This window comes from Cebus imitator, unplaced genomic scaffold, assembly GCF_001604975.1.
Source record: "Cebus imitator isolate Cc_AM_T3 unplaced genomic scaffold, Cebus_imitator-1.0 Scaffold193, whole genome shotgun sequence".
NCBI classification, from domain to species: Eukaryota; Metazoa; Chordata; class Mammalia; order Primates; family Cebidae; genus Cebus; species Cebus imitator.
In genome coordinates this window covers 87225-109063 of record NW_016107508.1, presented here as the reverse complement: position 1 = coordinate 109063, position 21839 = coordinate 87225, and the positions used below count along the sequence as shown (strand labels likewise).

The window sequence follows — 21839 nt, the reverse complement described above, 5'->3', positions numbered from 1 at the left end:
ACATAGTGAAACCCTGCCTCTACTAAAAATACAAAAAAATTAGCTTGGTGTGGTGGCAGATGTCTTAATCCCAGCTACAAAAGAGGCTGAGAAAGAATTGCTTGAACCTGGGAAGCAGAGGTTGCAGTGAGTCGAGGTCTCACTGTTGCACTCCAGCCTAGGCGACAGAGTGAGACTGTCTCAAAAAAAAAAAAAAAAGAAAAGAAACAGGAGGGAATGTATCCCTTTGTGGTCTTGGTTCATTCGGTTCATGATGGTCCTTTTTCATTCACCAAATAGTAATTGAGTGTTTCCTGTGTGCCAGGCTCTGTTTCAGAGGCTTGGGTTATGTTGGTGAATAAAGCCAAGGTCTCTGTGTTGGAGGCACTTACATTCTGGTGGGCGATGTGAAACCATCTAAGCTCCCTGTGGGAGGGATGGTGTCCCCTGCTCAGCAGTGTGTCCCCAGGGACCAACCTGGCCCCTGCTGTGAAACATTGCTCAGTAATTGTTGAAGTAACCTACTGCTTAAGCGTTTCAGGAGCGCTAGTTGGTGAGAAGAAAACACGGAGAAAGGCAGATGGTTTCTTTGCTCTTTGAGATCTACTGGGTTGACTTGCTGTCTTTGATCTTTAGTTATAAAACTCTCGGCCACAGAGGAGAAAAAAATATTGAATAGACTCTGACAGGGATACCTTTTCCTCATTACGCAGGAACTTGACATCCAGTAGAAAAAGTCTTTTATTCACACCACTACTTTGAGTTTGCACAACAATGACAGGTGATATTGAATTTAAGTGTATTGGTGCCGGGTCAGATTTTGGGGTCTGAAGATGATTTGGAAGGACAAGTGAAAGGGAAGAATCGTCTTTTCTCACCCCAGTCTCAAGAAATAAAAGGAGAAGAAACAATAACCACAACGACAAACGTTTTGAGCTCGTTATTTAGATAACCACCCATCACAAGCTGAAGCGATTCTCGAGTCCCCAAGTTTCTCCTAGACTTGGTTTTCCATTTTGATTTTGGCGCTCTGGCTTTCTTCCCATTTAGATTTCCCCCTTGGTTTGATTACAGAGGGGCAGATGGCAATATTAAAGAGCTGAGAATGTGGTTCAGAGTCATAGAACAGGAACTAACCAGGTGCATAAGCCCCTATGTTAGAATGTCCATTTCAGAGACCAGTCTGGAGAGTTGTCGCCGTGGTGCCCACGGGGGAACGGGTGCCCACTGCCAGGATAGAGGGTCAAGAGGGAGGGTCGAGTGCTGGCGAGTCAGCAGACAAGCCCCGGAAGGAGGCTCAGCAGGAGGAGGATGAAACCAGATGCAAAAGATAGAAGAAAGGATGGAAGTGGGTCAAGGGAAGAGTAGACTCTGTCCGCATGAAAAGTGGTAGGCTTTCCTGCCAACAAGAGAGCAAGGATTTGAATGAGAGCAAGCCTGTGGGACTGTGGCCTGAGCACTCCATCATGGGCTGAGGACCGTGATATTGGTGAGCGAAAGCAGAGCTTTGTCTGCCTGTCAGGTGGAACGAGCAGCTGGTGTTCTGGGGACCCGCAGGCCCTTTCCTCCTTGGTCCCAGCCGAGCTGTTGGGAACCATTCCACGTGGAAGGAAATGCACCCAGCTCAGGAAGCTTGTGCAGCAAAGTGCAGGAGATGAACCCCAAGTTCTGACAGCTTGCCAGAGTGCCTGCTGCGGGAATGCTGGCAGGAACATTTGTTTTGAGAATAGTTTACCATAATGAATTCTGACATCATTGCACTGTCTCAGGCAAGGGTGTTGACATGGAATAAATGACCTAATGTCAACGGTCTGTGGAAACCCTCAAAAAACAGGGAGATTGGGAGATTCCTTGGCTCTCTTATCTTCATTTTGAAGTGGCGTTTTAAGCAACAGCTCCTTCTAGATTTTTTAATTGATCTCAACATTATAAGAATAAACGAACAGTTTGGAGATATAAAGGCAGTCATGTGGGTTTTGTTTGCCGCTCTCAAACTGGGTTATCTCATAGCATTTGGAATGGAATTCTTGCAAGTTAACTTCCTTCTTTTGTTCTGATTATTCATGTACTTTAACGTTTTTCTTTTTCTGCTCTCATGGCAACAGTGGAAGCGATTAGTTGAATAAAATTATGTGATTTAAACACATTTGGATGACACAGCCTTTCCTGAGAATTGTGTTTCGCATTGGGCACTTTAAGATGTGCCTGTTTCACCTCTTTCTGCTGTCGGATTGATCCGTGGTGGGGCGGGGACCCTTCTGGGTGCCACATTCATTGCAGTGGGCTATAGCTTCGGGTTTCTCCGCTCTGTGGTTACTGTGGCTTCTTTGCTTACAAGCAGGATTCTTCCTAAACTCTCTCCAGGAATAAACTAAAAACAGTTTGAGAAAAACTTGTATTTGCTTCGAAGGCTTAATTGGGAGTACGCACCCAGTGGCTGTGTTGCCTCATCCCGCCTGGCCTCCCTCAGGGCCGGAGACTTCCTCCGTTCCTCCACCAGAGGGCCTCGGTCCCGCGCGGCAGAAACCCTCTTGCACCTTAACAGGGAATTGAATTTCTCTATCCGTCATTGATCTCTTTTTACCCGCATTCACTGGACTTCTTCACCTGGACCAGCGGATTTTCTTTCCAGTTTTGGACCAGTCATGAGTGAGAGTGTCTCATTAGCTGTCATCACTGGGGCACACAGAATTTATGTTATAAATACATGAAGTAATTTGCATATTAATGATCCAAAACATAGACCTGAACTCTTAGATTCGTATTTTGTTCCTTTCTCTGGAGTTACACTTCTGTTTTAGAGCTTCTGTGTACCAAGGAAGATAGCAGAGAATGGTCGAAAGCTCCCAGCTCACTCTCTCACTTGAGCGAGCCCTTTACTTCTGTGTTATAATGGACCAGATTCTGTTGGATCATTTATAGCTGGAAAATTCTGTGCCTCTGTAACTGTCTAAGTAGCTCATTCTGTTTCCTAGGACACTGGAAACATTCTGAATGATTAGTTCCTATTTGTAGGCTTCCCTGGGTTATAATATTTAGGTTTGATACCACTTATTCGACACCTGATTTCTACCTGGTAAATCAGCCCCTGCAACCAGGGTCTGCAGTTATGTTGCCTTGGTCACATCTTATTTCATACAATTCCAAGTACCGTTCCTTCTGTACCTAGTAGGAGTTTAACCCGTGATTCTGGAGCAAAGTTAGACTGCCATATCCATTTCCATCCCTTGTTTACTGTAGCTGTTCCCTTCCCTCCATGTTACTTAAGAGAACTGAGCTTCAGTCCAAAGCAAATGTACTTTGTTGCCTGTGAACATGGATCCCATAAAAACAAATGAAGGAAAAAGCAGAGTAGATTGCATGTCCCAGGTTTATTCACGTCTCGGTTAGGTTTCCTTTAGTGCTGCTTGGCGTCTGGAACACAGCTTTTCTTTTTATGCCACCATCAAGCTTCTGTTCAGATATCATCTGATAGGAGTGGATGAGAGGACTATGGGAGTATTTATGTACCTATGCCAATAAGCCAGTATCTTTAAGTTCTGGGGCCATTCTTGTGAATGAGAGCCCTGGGATGTCATGTAGGTATAAGATGCGAATTAATAGCCCTCACGAGGGCCTGTAACTTACAGAACCCACATTCAGCTTGATTTAATACCTTTGCGTGATTCAAAATGTCACCAAGAAGAGAGCCAAATACCTCGAGCATCTGCCACAGCCTGCAGAGGCTAGCTGACATGTTTGCACCGGCTGACCCCCGCTGTGGCTTTTTGGAAAGATGAGATATGTTCTGATGAGCAGGTTATAAATATCACCTAGTTATGTCATAGGTGGTGGCAGCGCTTATGTAGAGGGCCTGGCTGGGGGGCGTTCCCAGCTGAACAGGCTGGACGCAGCTTTCAGAGAGGACAAGTGGGGCTTCAAAATATTGACCAGGATGTTACAGAAGAATTATTTGTCCCTTAATGAGATGTGTCACCAAATGTGTCCCTGTGGGACGTGAGTGGCAGTGAGATGAGATGGGCTCTGCTCACACTCAGGAAGCTCGGGTCCCAGCTGTCATGCACTCACTCTCAGAAGGAACCTCTGACCCTTTGCTTCTTTTTGTCAGTGTGGGGTTTGGAGGAGGGTTGGTTTGAGGCATTTACTGGGTTTTGATAAATTTACGTTCTTAAAGATGCCACATGATTGCTTGATAGAGTTCCTGTTCTGTTGTACCTTTCATCTTCGTGTTTCTATCTTGGCCCACGTTGCACACAGTGGCTTGCTCATATTCCCGGGCCCTTTTGTCAGTGTTGTCTCCCATCTTTTAAATGAAAATCTACTATTCATTCCCACTCGACAGAGCCACTGAGAGTTTGAACACAGGCTCTTCTAAGGGATCTTGCTTTTTAATTTGTTGGCCTCAACTGATCTTCAGTTTTTTATTTTTTAGAGAAAATGTGCCAGGGGTTAGAAAACAGAAAAGGCCACCAATCTTAGGTCAAATTTTTCATTTAACCAAAGACGGCTAAACACGTGCGGAGTAATCATTTGCTTTAAATCTAGCCAACAGCTTTTATGCAGACAAAATGCGCTGAAACATGCATATACAATATTTAATATTAATACATGCCGGATGAAAACCATCAAATTCTGTGTGCACGCAGGAACTTGACAAGAGGAGTTGGAAGATTTAGAGAGCTCCTCAGAGCAGTTGAGACAAGAACGACTCAAAACCTGCGAATGGTGAGTGTGACCAGTGACTTGACTGAGGCCAGCGGGGGTATTCATGTTCATACGCTTTTACGTTTACGTGTTATAAATATATATGACATGCATTATAAACATATGTCACTGGGCTTGTGAACTTGAGCAAGCCTTTCACTTCTGTGTCATAATGGATACATATGTGACATATATTTATAATCTATAAATAGCAGTTTACCCATTTAAAGCTTTTAACATATTCATAGAGTTGTTTGGCTATCACTAATGTTTAACTCCAGGAAATCTTAATCGCCCCCAAAAGAAACTCTGTACTTGTTAGTTGTCAGTCCCCATTTTCTCCTCCCTCTAGGCCCTGGCAACCACTAATTTACTTTCTGTTTCTTTTTTTTTTTTTTTTTTGATAAGCCGACAGCACCTGGTATTCCAAGGAGGCCTCCCATCCAAGTACTAAGCAGGCCCGACCCCGCTTAGCTTCCGAGATCAGACGAGATCGGGCACATTGAGGGTGGCATGGCTGTAGACTTATTTTCTGTTTCTATAGATTTACCTATTTGGGGCATTTCTTGAGGCTGAAATGACACAATTTGTGGTTTTGTTTTTTTGTTTTGAGATGGAGTCTCGCTCTGTTGCCCAGGCTGGAGTGCAGTGACACAGTCTCCGCTCACACCCCAGCCTCTGAGTAGCTGGGACTACAGGTGCGCATCACCGCACCTGGCTAATTTGTGGTCTTTTTGTGACTGACTTTCCTCACTTAGCATAATGCTTTCAAGGCTCCCCTGTGTCACAGCATGATCGGTATTTCTTTCGTTTTTGTTGCCAAATAATATTCCATCGTATGGATATATCACACTTATTTATCCATTCATCAGCTGATAGGCATTGGGTTGTTTCTACTTTTGGGCAATTGCAAGTAATGCTGCTATGAACATTCACGTACAAGTTTCTGTGTGGACATAGGAGTTCTTTCTCTTGGGAAGTGGAATTTCTGGGTCATATGGTAACTCTGTGTTTAACAATTGAGGTGCTGCCAGACTGTTTTCCAAAGCAGCTGTACCATATTACATTCCCACCAGCAGTTATGAGGGTTCCGATTTCTCCACACCCTCACCAGCAGTTGCTATTATCTTTTTAGGTGTGACCATCCTGGTGGGAGTGCGGTCATATTCCATTGCGGTTTGATTGGCACTTCTCTGATGGCTAATGGTTCTGAGCATTCTTTCCTGTGTTGTTGGCAGCTTTCTCTGCTGAAACATGAGAATGCACCTGTTAAGGCAGGTAGAATGTAGGCCCTCCTGGCTGCCAGGGTGTTGAGGGGTTGGTGTATGCTTATGATTCATACCAAACCCAGACAGAATGAGGCAGATTGGATCCTGAGGGGCGCTTGTTGTTTGGCTAATTATATTAACCGTAAAACTTGGAAGAGAACTATAAAACATAGTTAAATGAACCGGTTGGTTAGCAATTTGGCTCTCCTGTTGACTGGAATTCTTTCTTTTCCTTTTTAATCCTTTACTTTCCTATCTAGGGACGTTCATTAGGCAGACCTCTATAACTTGCCCTCCAGAGCCATAGCCAGTAGGTGTTTGAGTGGAGGACTGGTGCTTATTAAACACTAAGCAAATGCCACATGTCACAGTTGATGCAGCAACCTCATGTGAGATTGCAATTTATCTTTTGTCGCCCATGCTTTTGTCCTTTCTTTATCATGAATCCTTTAAATGCTGTGGGAGATAATTCAGTTGGGCAAGGCTAAGAGATTCACGTCACAGGAAATGACTTCATTGTGGTATCTCCGGAGTTTTAAGATGTAGACACACAACTCACGGGGCCAGATGGCCAAGCTGGGCTTTCCTAGAATTATGGGGGTGAGACAGGATGGGCAGCTTCACACACACACATACACACACACACACACACACACACCCCGCCACCACCACCACCAAGAACTCACTTGGCCTTCAAAGTTTACTTATATGTTGATGCGATTTATAGGCACCTTAAGAAGTTCAAACAAAATATTTCCATTTTTAGGATTCTTCAAGGCGAAAGAAACTACAAGAATATGGATAATAATTGTCGCCAGCTGTCTTCTTTCTCAAATTTACCTACTCTCAGTATTTCATAAACCTTTCCAACTGGTCAATATGAACAGCTTCTTCCAAGATTTGGAAGCGCAATGAGAGTAACTGACTGAATTGGCAAGTGTTTTTGTAATTGTTTTAAAGCCAGCCTTTCAAAATTTCTTTCTTTTTTTTTTGAGACGGAGTTTCACTCATGTTACCCAGGCTGGAGTGCAATGGCGCGATCTCGGCTCACCGCAACCTCCGCCTCCTGGGTTCAGGCAATTCTCCTGCCTCAGCCTCCTGAGTCGCTGGGATTACAGGCACGCACCACCATGCCCAGCTAATTTTTTGTATTTTTTTTTGGTAGAGACGGGGTTTCACCATGTGAAACCAGATTGACCAGGATGGTCTCGATCTCTTGACCTCGTGATCCACCCGCCTCGGCCTCCCAAAGTGCTGGGATTACAGGCTTGAGCCACCGCACCCGGCCTAAAATTTCTTAAATTTGGAGCATTTTTTCATATTGTTGACTCTAACTGGTTTCTTGATTTACACTGGACATTAGAAAGTTTCTACAGCTAATGACATTCATAAGACAGTGTTTCCAACAGCCTTAATGACTATAATTGTTTTTAGATGAGCTGATAATTGTACATTTATAATATTCTTATGAGATGGAAAAATTGCTTTGTAAACTTTATCTGGTGTGAGACCATATCAGAGAAAGATTTAAAAGTATATTTACAACAGTTCCACTCTTAGGTATATACTCCAAATAATTAAAAATAGGTGTTCTGCAGTGAGCTATAATTGTACCACTGCACTCCAGCCTGGGTGACAGAGTGAGACCCTGTTTCAAAACAAACAAACAAACACAGGTGTACAAACAAAAACTTGTACATGGATGTTCATAGCAGCACTATTTATGGTAGCAAAAGTTGGAAACAGTCCACATATCTAAAACTGATGAATGGGTAAACAAAATGTGGTATATTCCTGCAATGGCATATCATTCAGCCATAACAAAGAGCGAGGTACTGGCACATACGCAACGATATGGATGAACCTTGGAAACTTTACAGTAAGTAACGGAAGCTAGTCACAGAAAGACCCATGTCACATGCTTTTATTTATATGAAATGTCCAAAATAAGCAAGTCCATAGAGCCAGAAGGCATATTAGTTGTTCCCAGAGTCTGGGAGGGAGGGGAAATGGGGAATGATTGCTTAAAGGATATAGAGTTTCCTTCTGGGGTGATGAAAATGTTCTGGAACTAGATAGTGCTAATGGTTGCACAACATTGTGAGTTCTTGAATACTATTGGATTGTAGACTTTATTAAAATGGTGGCTTTTATGTTATGTGAATTTCACCACAAGTTTTAACATATACACGCGCGCGCGCGCGCGGCAAAAATTTGTACATAAACATCCAGGTCTTATTTCAGGCCCACTTCCTACCTTTCTCTCCTTTGATTCTGAATTTATTTTATAGTTACCAATAATTTGAAGCATTTAAACCACAGGCTAAATGTAGGTTGAGTATAAAAAGTAAAAGATGTGCTAGATATTGGTGATCTTGCTGGTAATTTTTTGTATTTATTGTTTTTTCTGGACTTCATTTGCACTTTCAGGGGACAGAGCCAAATGGCCTTCTTAATAGGTAGTACACTGATGAAGTGATATCTTTAAAATATACAATTACATCAAAACCCCATTTAAAAAAAAATCTTTTGGGAAGGTTAATACCCTGAGGGAAAATGAGACCTAGCATGAGTTATCTAGTAGTGAGCAAATAAACTGTTTAGGGCAGAAATTTTTACGAGTTTAAAATTCCTCCATGGCAGATAGATTCAGAAAATGAAGTTCCTTGCTCATTTTTTTTCTTTTTAACATTTATTTCTTAGCTATAGTGAGTGGAAGTTATTTTTTTCCAGTTGAAGTTTTCAGCAAAAGTCATTAGCTTATATGACTGCAGTGAGATCAAAATGAAACTATAATGGAAGGTTTAAGAAAACATTTCAGGAGCTGTTTAGGTCCTGAAAATTGTGTTCTTATGAGATCTTTATAGATTGTTCAGTTGGGGATGATCAGAGTGCATTTAACTTCACATTTTTATAGACACTTAATGCCAATGGGTCTTATTTGGAAATAATCAAGAAAATTTGCCTTTACCCAGTGATTATCAGAAAGCACTATGTTAGTGATTTTGTTGTATTTAACTTTCCTTGTGGTGTTTTAAGAGATTTCATATGGATAAAAGCTTAGCAGAGCTCTCTTCTAAACATTTGCTTATTTTTTTAAAAAGGCTCCTTCTCAGAAGATCAGCATTCTTCGTCTACGTCTTTCAAAGAATGCTGAACTCTGGTAGAAAACCATGCTGGTTTATTGTGGCACCTCTGGCTGATCGTGGATAGAGTAGACTACCCTGGGATGTAGTGCTTCTGTTTTCAAAGGGATTTTTTAAAAATTACTTATCCTCTTCTTTGTTACTGGAAGAGTATAAGCTAAGTGAGCTGACATGCTTCAATCAACAAAACACTTCTTAGTACATACCACGCATTCTTTCCCCTCTATACATTCATTATACATGGTACTGTTTTAGGCAGTGGGGTTATAGAAGTTTGGGAAAGCAAATTAATCTAATTTGGAGGACAGGATCCAGATGTTTCTGGGTTTTCACTGTGAAGAAGGAGATACCCATCCAGCTTTGAAGAAAGGTCTTTCTTGACCTGGAACCATGTTCCCACTTTGCCTTCCCTATTGCACAAGCCCAGTGAGAACCTCTGGGCCAGGAGCCCAGGAGGTGCTGAGAATAGACACTCAGGTGCTGAGTCCTCGGGGGTGGGACATGTAGGGCCTGACATTGATACATTTAAGAAGGAAGATGTCCTGAATGTCTGCAGTGGACGTCAGAGTGCCAGTGAGGAGAATTTTTTAGGGATAGTATTATTTAAGTTGAGTACCAGCTTTTTGCCAGGTTTGAGATTTAGCACACATCATTAGTGATGCTAATATCTGCAGCTCACCTGTTATTTATAAGGGCTCTTGGGAAAGAGCATAGGCAAAAGTTCCAGTTGTTTGAGGTCTAAAGCATGTTTGGTATTCCAGAGTGTGACAGATAGGGTGGCATTTGAAGTACATGAACCTTTTTTTAAAAAAGTTTTCAAACGTCTTAGTGAATCATATTTTCTTTTTTTTTTTTGTCACAAACTGGTATAATTATCATAAAAGAAAAATTTTTAATTATGAGCCTTACAGTAGTGCTTAGCATGGTGTGATGATATACATATTTATTGACTGACTGACCGAATGAAAGAATGACTAATACAATAGTTTCATGGCTATGCTTTTCCTCGTTTATGTTTCCAGACAATAGCCAGGCAGCTGGCAGAGATCCTGTTGCGGGGTATGTGTGAGCAGAGCTACTGGAACCCTCTGGAGGATCCACCATGCCAGTCACCTCTAGACGATCCTCTCCGCAAAGGAGCAAACACAAAAACCTACACTCTCACTCGGAGAGCCCGTGTCTACTCAGGAGAGAAGTATGAAAGTTGATGTCCTCGCTTGTAGATTACGGGATGGGAGGGAAACTTGGGAAAATTTAAGGATGACGAGAAGTACAAGAGTAGACTTTTTCCCTAAAAGAAAATCAAATGAACAAGTCTTGTTTTCCAGTTTAGTAGAGATTCCTCATTGCTTTTCATAACTTTGGCAAATATCTGTGCATTAGCAGGGACATTTTAAGTAGGGGAGTGCTCTCATCTCAGTGCTTGGGTGCCATTTGCAGCCATCACTATTGGTTTTTAGAATTTTCATTCCATTTATTATAAGACCTTAGCATCAGACAGCAATCAGAAATAAGGCTATCTGTAAGCCATGTAACATTGATCTCACCCATCTAACGTTTCTTTTCTTCAGCAATTCATTGATCCTTTTGTTTAAAATCTTGTTCTAAATGGAACTAGATATAAGAAGGAGAATCAAATATTTGCAAGTGATTGGAAGTGACATCTCTTTAGAACTTCTTTATCTTTTTAAGTTTTAAATTTGAGACTTGATCACCTTGGAGGAAAATGGGCCAGAGAGTCACTGCAGTCTTAGCATGAGCCTTCCCCAGGCCAGGGGAAGCCAGACAGAGGAGGAAGAGTCAAAGAGAAGGGCTGGGAGGCAGGAATGGTTGTTGACTCATTCTCAATGCCTCCCATTCAAGCCTTTATCTTTGCCTGCTCTTTTATTTTTGAGATGGAGTCTCACTCTGTTACCCAGGCTGGAGTACAGTGGGGCAATCTGCAATCTCTACGTCCCAGGTTCAAATGATTCTCCTGCCTCAGCCTCTCAGGTAGCTGGGATTATAGGTGTGCACCACCACACCTGGCTAATTTTTTTTTTTTTTTTTTTTGAGATGGAGTCTCCCTCTGCTGCCAGGCTGGAGTATAGTAGCACGATCTCGGCTCACTGCAACCTCTGCCTCCCAGGTTCAAGTGATTCCCCTGCCTCAGCCTCCCTAGTAGCTGGGACTACAGGTGTGTGCCACCACGCCCAGCTAATTTTTTGCATTTTATTAGAGACAGGGTTTCACCATGTTGGCCAGGATGGCCTCAATCTCCTGACCTTGTGATTCGCCTGCTCGGCCTCCCAAAGTGCTGGGATTACAGGCGTGAGCCACCATGCCCAGCCAACGTCTGTATTTTTAGCAGAGACAGGGTTTCACTATGTTGGCCAGGCTGGTCTTGAACTCCTGACCTCAGGTGATATGCCCACTTCAGCCTCCCAAAGTGTTGGGATTACAGGTGTAAGCCACCGCGCTGGCCTTTGCCTGTTTTTATAAGGACAAGACATGATGGCTTTCAGAATCTCTGTGTGAAGGAAAGAGGAACACATATGAATAAATATTGAAGACCTTTTCCATGTTTTCAAATTAGAAAAACAGCTGAGAGGCTGCAGGTGGCTGCTTCTGAAGCCCCAGAGAAAACACTAATAGAGATGGCGTGACTAGATAGATGCTTTCTCCATCCGAAACTCAAGATTTCAGACAACTGAAAATGACTGTTGTACTTTCAGAGGAGTCAGCATTTCTTCAGGGTTGCCACCTCTTAATAATCCTCTTGAGTTGACCCTTGCATTTCTCTCTCTTGTCACCTTCTTGTAAGTTTGTGTTTCTTATGTGGATTCGTATGAGTCAGCATCTTCTTAGCCTTTTCCTGAGGCTTATCTTAATTTCGTTTTCATCCCCCTTTTCTACAGCCTTGTGGAACCATGAGTTTGCTTAATTCACAGCCTGTGTTTACTCTTTAGTCTTTATCTGGATTCATAAAACATCTGTTCTAGCAATTTTCAATGCTCTCATTTCTAAAACACTGACCCCTCAATATGAACTATTTAGAAGCAGGTTTGGGGTTCATTTTTAAGTGGTATTTATATCATAAGAATAAACTCTAGAGTTTCCCCCTGCTTTAGTTGCTTCTTAATAACCAAGGTGTCAAGTGCATTGAGGAACTCCATTCTCACCCTCTTCCTCCCGAGTCCGGTTTGACACGTGGTGGGAGTTCTGTGTCTCTTTGGGTGCCACCCAGTACGGCCTTACCCCTTGAAGGCAGACACGCTCACAGTGCTGGTTTCTCCATTTCCTGAACCACTCAGATTTTGTCACTTTGCTAATGTCAGCTTTCCCATCTGTACAAGGAGAATATAGAAGCAAAATGCAGCTCAGAAAACGCAGTCATTAAAGGGAGCATTCCCATAGTAGCACTGGCTACTGAGTCACAGGGTTGAGTTCACATGGATACACGTGATCAGCTTTTTAAAAAACTGTTTTATTGAGACATAATTCAGAAATTATATAATTCATCCATTGAAAGTGTGCACTTCAGTGGATTTTTTAATATACTTGCATGGTTGTACACCTATCGCCATGATTGGAACATTTGTATTACCCCCAAAATAAACCCAGCACCTCTTAGCTGTCACCCTTCTATCTCCCAAGCCCTTGAATTTCCATCTGAATTTTAGAATTAGTTTGTCCATTTCTGAAAAAAAAAATAGGCAGCTGGGATTTTAATAGGAATTGCATAGAATTTTTAGATTAACCTGAGGAATATTTCCATCTTAAAATTATTAAGTCTTCTGATCCATGAACATGAGATATCTTTCCATTTATTTAGGTTGTCTTATTTTCTTTCAACAATGGTTTGTATTTTTCAGGATATAAAGTTTGTATTTCTTTTGTTAATGCTTATTCCTGAATGTGTGTGTGTGTGTGTGTGTGTGTGTGTGTGTGTGCGCACGTGCACACGTGTGCTCACAAACGTGCTATTCTTTTTGATGCTATTACAAATACAGTTGTTTCTTAATTTCATTTTTGGATTGTTCATTGCAAGTATATGGAAATACAACCGATTTTTAAATTGATCTTGTATGCTGTTTGCTAAACATTGTTTATTGCTCCTAATAGTTTTTTAGATTCCTTAGGATTTCCTATATACAAGATTGTGTCACCTGTTAATACTAATAGAGATGATTTTACTTTTTCCTTTCTAACCTAGGTGCATTTTATTTTATTTTCTTCCTTAATTGCCCTCGCTACAACTTCCAGTACAATGTTGACTAGAAGTGGCAAGCATGGACATCCTGTCTCATTCCTGATCTCAGACAGGGGAAATTATCTAGTCTTTCCTAGAGTATGGTGTTCGCTTGGGCTTTCGTAGCTGCCCTTCATCAGGTTAAGACAAGGGCTTCCTGTTTCTAGTTTGTTGTTGTTTTTTGAGACAGTCTCACTCTGTCGCCAGGCCGGAGTGCAGTGGTACAATCTCAGCTCACTGCAACCTCCGCCTCCCGGGTTCAAGCAATTCTCCTGCCTCAGTTTGTTGTTTTTATTATTAATGGGTGTTGAATTTTGTCAACTGCTTTTTCTGCATCAATTGAAATGATAATGTGGGTTTTGTCCTTATTCTAATGCTGTGGTGTATCACATTAATTGATTTTCACACATTAAGCCAACCTGCATCCCTGTCCAAGTCATGGTGTATACTCCTTTTTATTTATTGCTGGGTTCTATTCACTGGTATTTTGTTAAAGGTTTTTACATCTATATTTATAAAAGATACTATTCTGCAGTTTTCTTATGATGTCTTTGTCTGGTTTGGTATTAGAGTAATATTGGCCTGATAAAATGAGTTGGAGATTATTCCCTCCTCTTCTTTTCAAAAGTTTGTGGAGAATTGGTATTAATCCTTTAAATGTTTGCTAGACTTCACCAGTTAAGCCATCTGGACCTAGGCTTGCTTTGTAGGAAGTTTTTAAAAAATACTAATTCATTCTCTTTACTTGTGGTAGGTCTATTTGTATTTTCCATTTCTTCTTGAATCAGTTTGAATAGTTTGCATGTTTCTAGACAGGTGTCTGCTTCATCTAAATTACCTATTTTGCTTTCACACAGTTGTTCATAGCATTCCTTTACAATTTTTTTTTTTGTATTTCTGCAAGGTTTGTTGTCATGTTCTCTTTTTCATTTCTCATTTTAGTAATTTAAGTCTTTTTTCTCTTTTTTAGAGTCAGTCGAACTAAAAGTTTGTCAATTTTGTAACCAATTTTGGGTTTTGACTTTTTTCTATTGTGATTCTGTTCTCTATTTCATTCATTTCCACATGAAGCCTATGCCTTCATTTATCACCATCAGTTTTTAGCTTTGTAATTTTTTGTGTTCAGAACTCTACTTCTTAGAATATTAGTAAAAGAGGGAACAGCTGTGGGAACTGCCTTGGAGGTTCTCTTCTTACCAAGGCAGTACTCTGACCCATCCACATCAGCAGAAAGCACATTTTCACCATTCAGTTATGCTGGTTTGGAGGTGGGAAAGGGAATCCGTAGATAATGTGCAAACCTCGTTTTGGCTGCCAGTCTCCTTCCCAACAGTCTCTTATGAGAAGTGTAAGTGTCAAGCAAAATTTAGATGGCAGAGATCCTTCTAGCCCCAGAAAATCACAAGGACCATTCAGAAGATTGGTCATAACGGAACATAACTGAAAAACAAGCCCTGCCAGGAAGCTCCACCCATGGTCACGGTGACCTGAATGTTAAATGGATACAGGATGCTCATTCTGCCCATCTTGAATTTGAAAGGAAATACAATGTGGAAAATCCTGGATGGAATGAGAAGAGGGGTCACCTGTCACAGGCTTCCTGGCTTTCTTTTCTCCTGTGTGTTTCTGTGAAGAATTGTATCGGCTTCTGTTTACTTATATTTTAGAGTAAGCTTTTTTTGATGACACACCATACATAGAGAAAAATAAATTAAAAGTATGAAATTTGATGAACATCCACCAAGTTAGCATATCTATGTAAGTAGCATTTGGTGAAGAAAGGACACTAATGGAGCCCTATACGCTCTCCTGTACCCTCTCCCTGCCACCATCCCCACCCAGGGCAGTGCTCTCCTGATTTCAGTCGCAATCATTAGTGGGGCCCCTTTTTGAAATTTATATACATGGAATCATACACTATGTACTCTCTAATGTTTAACTTCTTTTGTCTAACTTTATATTTGAACCATTCACCCATATTTTTTCACATAGCAGTGTTTTTCATTGCTGCGAGGTATTTCATTTTATGACTGTCCTCTGATATATTGATCCATTCTGCTTGTGTTGGCCATGTGAGTTGTTTCCCATTTGGGGCTAATAGGAACAGTGCTTCTGCGAAGAGTCTTGTACATGTTTCATTTTTCCCCCTGCACCTGCATGTTTCTTAACCTACATTAAGTGTGTGTGTTTCAGTCAGTCAGGTATACTTTTTTTTTCATTGTATTTCTTCTTTAAAGAAGCCTTTGAGGTTGCTTCAATAATTAAATACTTATTAGACAAGATAGTTAACACAAAGTAAAGCAGAAGATTAAAAACAGCTATTGTGGATAGTGGTTAATATTGGATAATATTGACAAGAAGTAGATGATGAAAAGATTCATTGAATGCTAGTGAGTGCCAGGCATTGTATAAACTCCTTTGTAGGTCTAGGAGGAAAAGGTAATCATCATGGAATACTAAGTGTAGATCTGAACCTCCTGGTTGCCAATGCAGAAGTTTTTGGTAAGGATGGGATGCTGTTTAAAATGGAAAATGGAGGGGTCTTGGCTGGGGAGGGCAGGACAGCCTAAGCCAGGCACTGGCCAGGCCCTTCCCTGGACACAATAAATCCTCAACAGCTTGCAAAAATAAATAAAGTGCAATAAAACAAAAGGAAAGTGGAGGGATATTGAAGCATCAGGATGACTTCTTGATGGCCGAACCAAAGCTGTATAAATGACCAGCTGTACCACTGGCTGGCTGTCTCCTCCTTGCCTCTGGTGCACACAGCTCACCATGGAGTCATGGAGAGGCCCTCCTCTCAGCAGGGACATGGAAGCATTTGTGCAAGGTGATGTGCTATGTGGGATTCACCTGACCCACTCAGCAGAGTGTAGCTCAGTGGACTCGCCCTCATCTGTATGAGGGACCCTTCTTTCTTTGTCTTGGGGAGATTTTTGACCTATATGAATTGACACAAAAGGGAAGCATTGTGGTGAGGCCTTGATAGTCCTCACATTGGACCAGCTGATCCCTAATAATTGAAATGCACTCTTAATTTTCAATATAAGTCCTTTTCCTTTCTTGGTACCCACTTATCTGTGCAAACCAGGGATTGACAGTAAATTCTGCCTTGGCCTGTTTGCAGACAGTGTGACTTGGGGTCGGGGTGGGACTTCAGCCATTCTTGGTCTCCATGCCTCTGCTCTTATGTGGCTGGCTGTGGTTCAGAGGCTGTGTTTCTCCAGGAATTTCCTGGCAGTATCTCAGTCAGGCATATTAAAATTATAAAGGACCATTAATAGATTTTGGAGTTGATCGATGTTGTCATTATTTACAAATCAACTTTCTCATGGGTTGGCAGTATTCAAGTCCTCCCTGCACCTAAATATAGAGTTTTAGGGGATGCCAGTGACCTTTAGACATCCAGCTTGTCATTAGTTATGTAGTGGCTGAAGGTGACAGAAGAGATGAAATGCGTTGGATAAAGTTGGATTAATTTCTTTTGTGTGATTGTTCCTACCATTCTACCTGTTGGGGGATATTTTTAAGAAAGAGCTATTATCTAGGAGCCCTGGCAAGGTGATGATTACTACTTATACCTGAGAATTGTCACCCTTGTTCTCTATGTCTTCTGTAGAATCAGAAAATGAGTTAGTAAATTCATCCAAAGTAAGAAAATGGGCAGTTTGCCTATAGGTTACCCAGTGAGCTGGTGGGATGGCCGAATCGAGGATGCCCCTTCCCATTCTCAGCGCAGCAGCTGCCTGCATAGCCAACTCCTTTGCCAGCCCGCCAGCTCTTGGGAGCTTGTCCTCATGCCTGCCGATCCCTGTTTTCTCCTTGTTCCCTTCTGTCCCCGACCTTCGCCTTCACACAGTTTTTCCACTTTTCAATGCTGAGGCCTGGTTACCCCAGGATCTTCTCCTGAGGCTCCTAGGCCCCAAAGAGGAGAAGGCCACAAAAGGAAGGCCCCAGCACTTTTGACCATTCACCCTGAGCTCCATCCACACTTCCCTGAGCAAAGAAGAGGAAAGGAATTACCAAGAAATGGGTCTAGAGAATTCATAGTGACTGAGCGGAGCCTTCCAGTGTGTAGCTGTTCAGGTGTGTTTCTTAAAACTACCCTTTCTTCCCCCACTTCTTCTGCTGGACTTGGGAGCTTTGCAGTGCTCCCGAGTACCCATCTTGCCTGCCACAGATAGGGAGGGTAGAGGAAGTGGAACCGGATTCAGTTAATATGCCACTTGTTAGCAACTATGGTAAAAATAACACAAACTAGCATTTAAGCAGGCTGGATGGCTCAAACAGAATTTGGAAATTAACCATGCACTGAATCGACTGATGTTAAGTCACAATTAGCATAGGCTATCTTTCTTTTCAATTGGTCTGGTCAATGCAGAATCGGCTAGCCCTGAAAAAAAATGGTTCATGTTACTGCTTTATTTGCAAGGTCCCAACTGCATGTAAGCACAAGCCAGTATATCAGAAAATGATTGCTAGGTATGGCTGTGCACACACACACACACACACTCTACACACAATGGTTCACGTTACTGCTTTATTTGCAAGGTCCCAATTGCATGTAAGCACAAGCCAGGATATCACAAAATGATTGCTGGATATGGCTGTGCACACGCACGCATGCGTGTGTGCAGGCACACGCGCGCACACACACACCCCACACACAATGGTTCACGTTACTGCTTTATTCGCAAGGTCCCAATTGCATGTAAGCACAAGCCAGGATATCAGAAAATGATTGCTGGGCATGGGTGTGCATGCACAGGCACGCACACACACACACAACAACAGCAACATACTGAGGTGGTTGTTTGGAAGACACTTAATTCAGGGCCTTTAGGCTCTATTTCAGAATCTTAGGGGAAAGAAGTGTCCCATCTGAAAATCCCAGATTGTCTCAAGCTGACTTCTGAAGCAAGTTACTGCACGTCCCAGGATTTGCTCCTCATTCTCAGGCCAGGATTTTCATAAGATTTTAGCCTTGGAAGAGCAATAGAAATCATCCTGTGGGTGGCTTCCTTACCTCCAGCGATGTCAGAATTGTAATGAGAATACCAGGCACTGTATTCTTTCTGTCTTGCACTTTATCATCTTAAGATGCAGTACAAAAATTGCCAGCACTTCAAAGAAAACAAATGTTTATAATTATTTGAAAAATCTTTTTTTTTTTTTGGCTTTTATTTTGTGGGGGAATCTTTTCAATGAAATAATTGTAATATTGTCCCTGGGAAGATATAAACTTAGTCGTTCTTAATCATCTTCAAAATATCTAAGAGTTTTTTTTTAAACCAAGTTGATTTTTATTTACTGCACACTCTTCCTCCATTCCATGAAAAAATACTGAGTTTGACCAAATTGGTGATAATGTTCACAATTCTACTCCAAGGACTGTAGAGCTTTAGAACAGGAGAAAAAATGCTGCAAGTGCTCACGGTACAGAAAATAGGCTATCGAGAATACAGGTTGGGGTTCTGTTGGGTTTTTGTTATTCTCTAATCCTGAGCAACGTTGAGCTTAAAACGCTCTTTCTTCTAATCCAAGATTTAAGAGTTTAGCCAAATTCCATAAAATAGATTAATAAGAGCTCTTGCATGCTACCCCATAATAAAATTTATGAGTCTAAGTAAGATAGCTCACTAAATTCTTACAGTATTAGAGAAATTATTCAAACTATAAAATTGCTTCTAATCTCTTATTTCATCTAAATGACTAGATATGCCAGTTAGCAGGTAAGAGGTAAGAAGACTGCTGTTTAGTGAAATGCCTGCAATTTATACCTCTGTAATGGGTTAGGAGAAAGCTTGTATTATTTAGATAACGTCAATTTATTGAGATCTAAATTTCTGCCTCTGTAATAGGTGCATATGTTATTTGGGCTTTTAACTTGGTTTTTACAGCTTCACTTTACCCTTCTGCCTACCACTAAAATGCATAGCTAAAATGTATGAATTTCATAGATTACCATAGCAATAGGCAAATTAATTCAAGTGTCTAAATGATACAGTATTTTTCATGGCCATTATATAAAATTCTGGAAGCTTTTAGTGTTCGGTTCTGCTTGTATTTGTATATATTGTGTTATTTTGAAACTGCCATTTATCAAAATTGGTTTTCTTTATGCAGCATTTTTTGTCCTCAAGAAAATACTGAAGAAGCCCTGTTGTTATTGCTGATTAGTGAGTCAATGGTGAGTAGAATGTGTTTTTACACTGTTCTTTCCCTGTCCCTGTGGTCCCTTTTTTGATATTGCCATTCTGCCAGTATGATGACTCTTTTTCTTGAGAGAAGATAGTTTCTGCAGGGTATATCTGGATGGGAAAAAACAGTAGAGGTTTAAAAAGAGGGTTGTTTCTTAATTCCTGGACTAGCTAGCAATGTCCCTTGGTTAACCTGGAGCTTGGAGCTTCTCTATCTTCTGTCTTGAAGCAGATATCTTAGTTCATTTATTCATCCACCTGGTATTGGCTGAACATTAATACAGTTGTATCTAGGTAAACCACAGCTAAAATGACCACCACTGGAACCTTAAAAGGGGAAAGAGACCCCGAGGGTCACCTTTACAAGCCTCTCAGTTTGCCCTGGTGTGGGGGAGAATTTTGGGATAGGTCACGTATTGGATCTATGAACCTCTGGTTTTCACAGCAGGAACGTGATACAACTCTGATCCTCCTGCTCTGGTTGTTTATCCCAGCTTCCAGCTGTCACCAGACACTGTAAGGTCCAAGGCGGTGAGAGCTCACTTCTGTTCCCCATGCTGTTGTGAGGGAGTTTTTTCCAGACCGTCTGATTCCTTTGAAACATTTTCTTAGTGTTTGGCCAGGTTGTCGAATTTTAGGTCTATTGTACCACTCATCATTAATTGGGTTTCTGCCATGTGTATCACTAGGCACTGTGGTCTTGGCTTGAAACCTTCAGGATCATGTGTGTTGTAATAGTGAATTCCTCAGCAGAAAGGTGATGTGTACTGAGCACCTGAGCAGAATGGCTGGCTCCTGGAATCAAAAGATCTTGAGGGCTCATGTCCCCTTCCCTCATTTTACACATGAGGAACCTGAGTCCCGGAGCAGGCAGAATGCATGCATTATGCAGTGGTCTTCTGCTCCTGCTAGGAGACTGTACTGTCCCTCCCCATAATTGTCACCCCCCAACCCCGGGCAGCCCAGAGGAGAAAAGGGAATTGTAACTAAAGCAAGAAATGGCATTTTCCTCCTTGCCCTCCCCACACATACTGTTTAATGGGAGGTGTAAAATGGACTCAGGTGAAAAGACTTAGACATGGAGTATGAGTATAATAACGTACATGTGCAGAGAGGAGGAGGGATCAGAAGAGGCCGTGCTCATGAGAGGCAGCTCTCGTCTTTGATTAAAACTTTGGGTGTTCTTGTTCTGCGGAATGGCCCACCAATGTTTACAAGAACAAGCCTGCTTGAGTTACCACCCCTTTTGATTTGGAAGCTCCTTGGTGTTATTGGGCTTACTTCCTCTCAAGAAGCAGGTTGCCCCTCAGCTCCCCTTGCCTTGATAGTCTGCTGGTAACTCAGGATGGTGTCATTTACATTCTCTGCTTGCCTTGGTGCAATCAGGGAAGCACATAGGCTGGCACTTGGTGGCATTCAAGTGAATGAATCTTCCCAGGCTTCTCCATTGGCCCATCCATGGGGCCAGCTCATTTTGGCCTCCTGGTCAGCATTCCTTCAACCCGAGCTGGGCCCTTGGTAGGTAGTTCCCTTTGGGCAAACTGGTTGATTATCATATAAAAGTTCTGAAAGCATGATTACTGTACATTTTAGATTACTTGGACTGTTCTGATTGAAAATATTATGTTCTATTACCAGATGATGTATTCCAGTCTGCAATTCAGAAAACATGGCCACATCTCTAAAACACTTGTACTAAGTGGAGATGTCTTTGGAATGATGTCTCCAGCTCTTCTGCTTCTTAACTGAACTGATAGAAACGAATAATACTCAAAAATTGAGATTCCTTTGAGACAGTCAGATTTGGCTCTGTGGTATTTAATTTCCAGAAAAATCTCTTGAGGGGATGTTGAAATCCAGTGATGTCATCAGTGGATATGAAGGATGAGGTTTCTAACCAAAATGATTATGTTCTCACTGTAAATCACTTCAGAAAATATAGGTAGAAATCAATGAGACTGCCTTTGGAAGCCTTTTTTTCATGTCCTTTGACTTCTTGATTTTTCAGTTTTTAGGCAGAAAATGACTGTGCTCAGTTTCAAAACCAAAATGAAAATTGCTGTTTTTTGGTCGTCAGGAAATTGTGGTTTTTGTTGGTTCTGACTTTAACTCAGAAGCATGAATTTGTCCATAGCATCTCTACCTATAAGATATCATTTAGAATTGTGCTGTTTTCTAACTACAAATCAAATTAGTTTCCCCCACGAGAATGGGATTATTAGAATGTGATTTGCAGAAATACCACTGAAGCAGTATTCTGGGATATTTATTACTGGGATCTGTTTGGGGTTCTATATTGTACCTTTTTAAT

General features: G+C 41.6%; 1 protein-coding gene and 1 pseudogene across 8 annotated transcripts in view; one reads left to right on the top strand and one right to left on the bottom strand.

Moving 5' to 3' along the window:
- The window catches only part of TTC7B (tetratricopeptide repeat domain 7B), a 215736-nt gene that overhangs the window by 109694 nt on the left and 84203 nt on the right, over positions 1-21839 (top strand). For all 8 annotated transcript variants that reach the window (XM_037745151.1, XM_037745149.1, XM_037745150.1 and 5 more), the window contains 3 exons: positions 4626-4704; positions 10120-10292; positions 19455-19518. In XM_037745151.1, coding sequence (XP_037601079.1) covers positions 4626-4704; positions 10120-10292; positions 19455-19518 — 316 coding nt within the window. The remainder of the gene's footprint in view (positions 1-4625; positions 4705-10119; positions 10293-19454; positions 19519-21839) is intronic.
- On the bottom strand, positions 5090-5208 carry LOC119473922 (annotated as a pseudogene).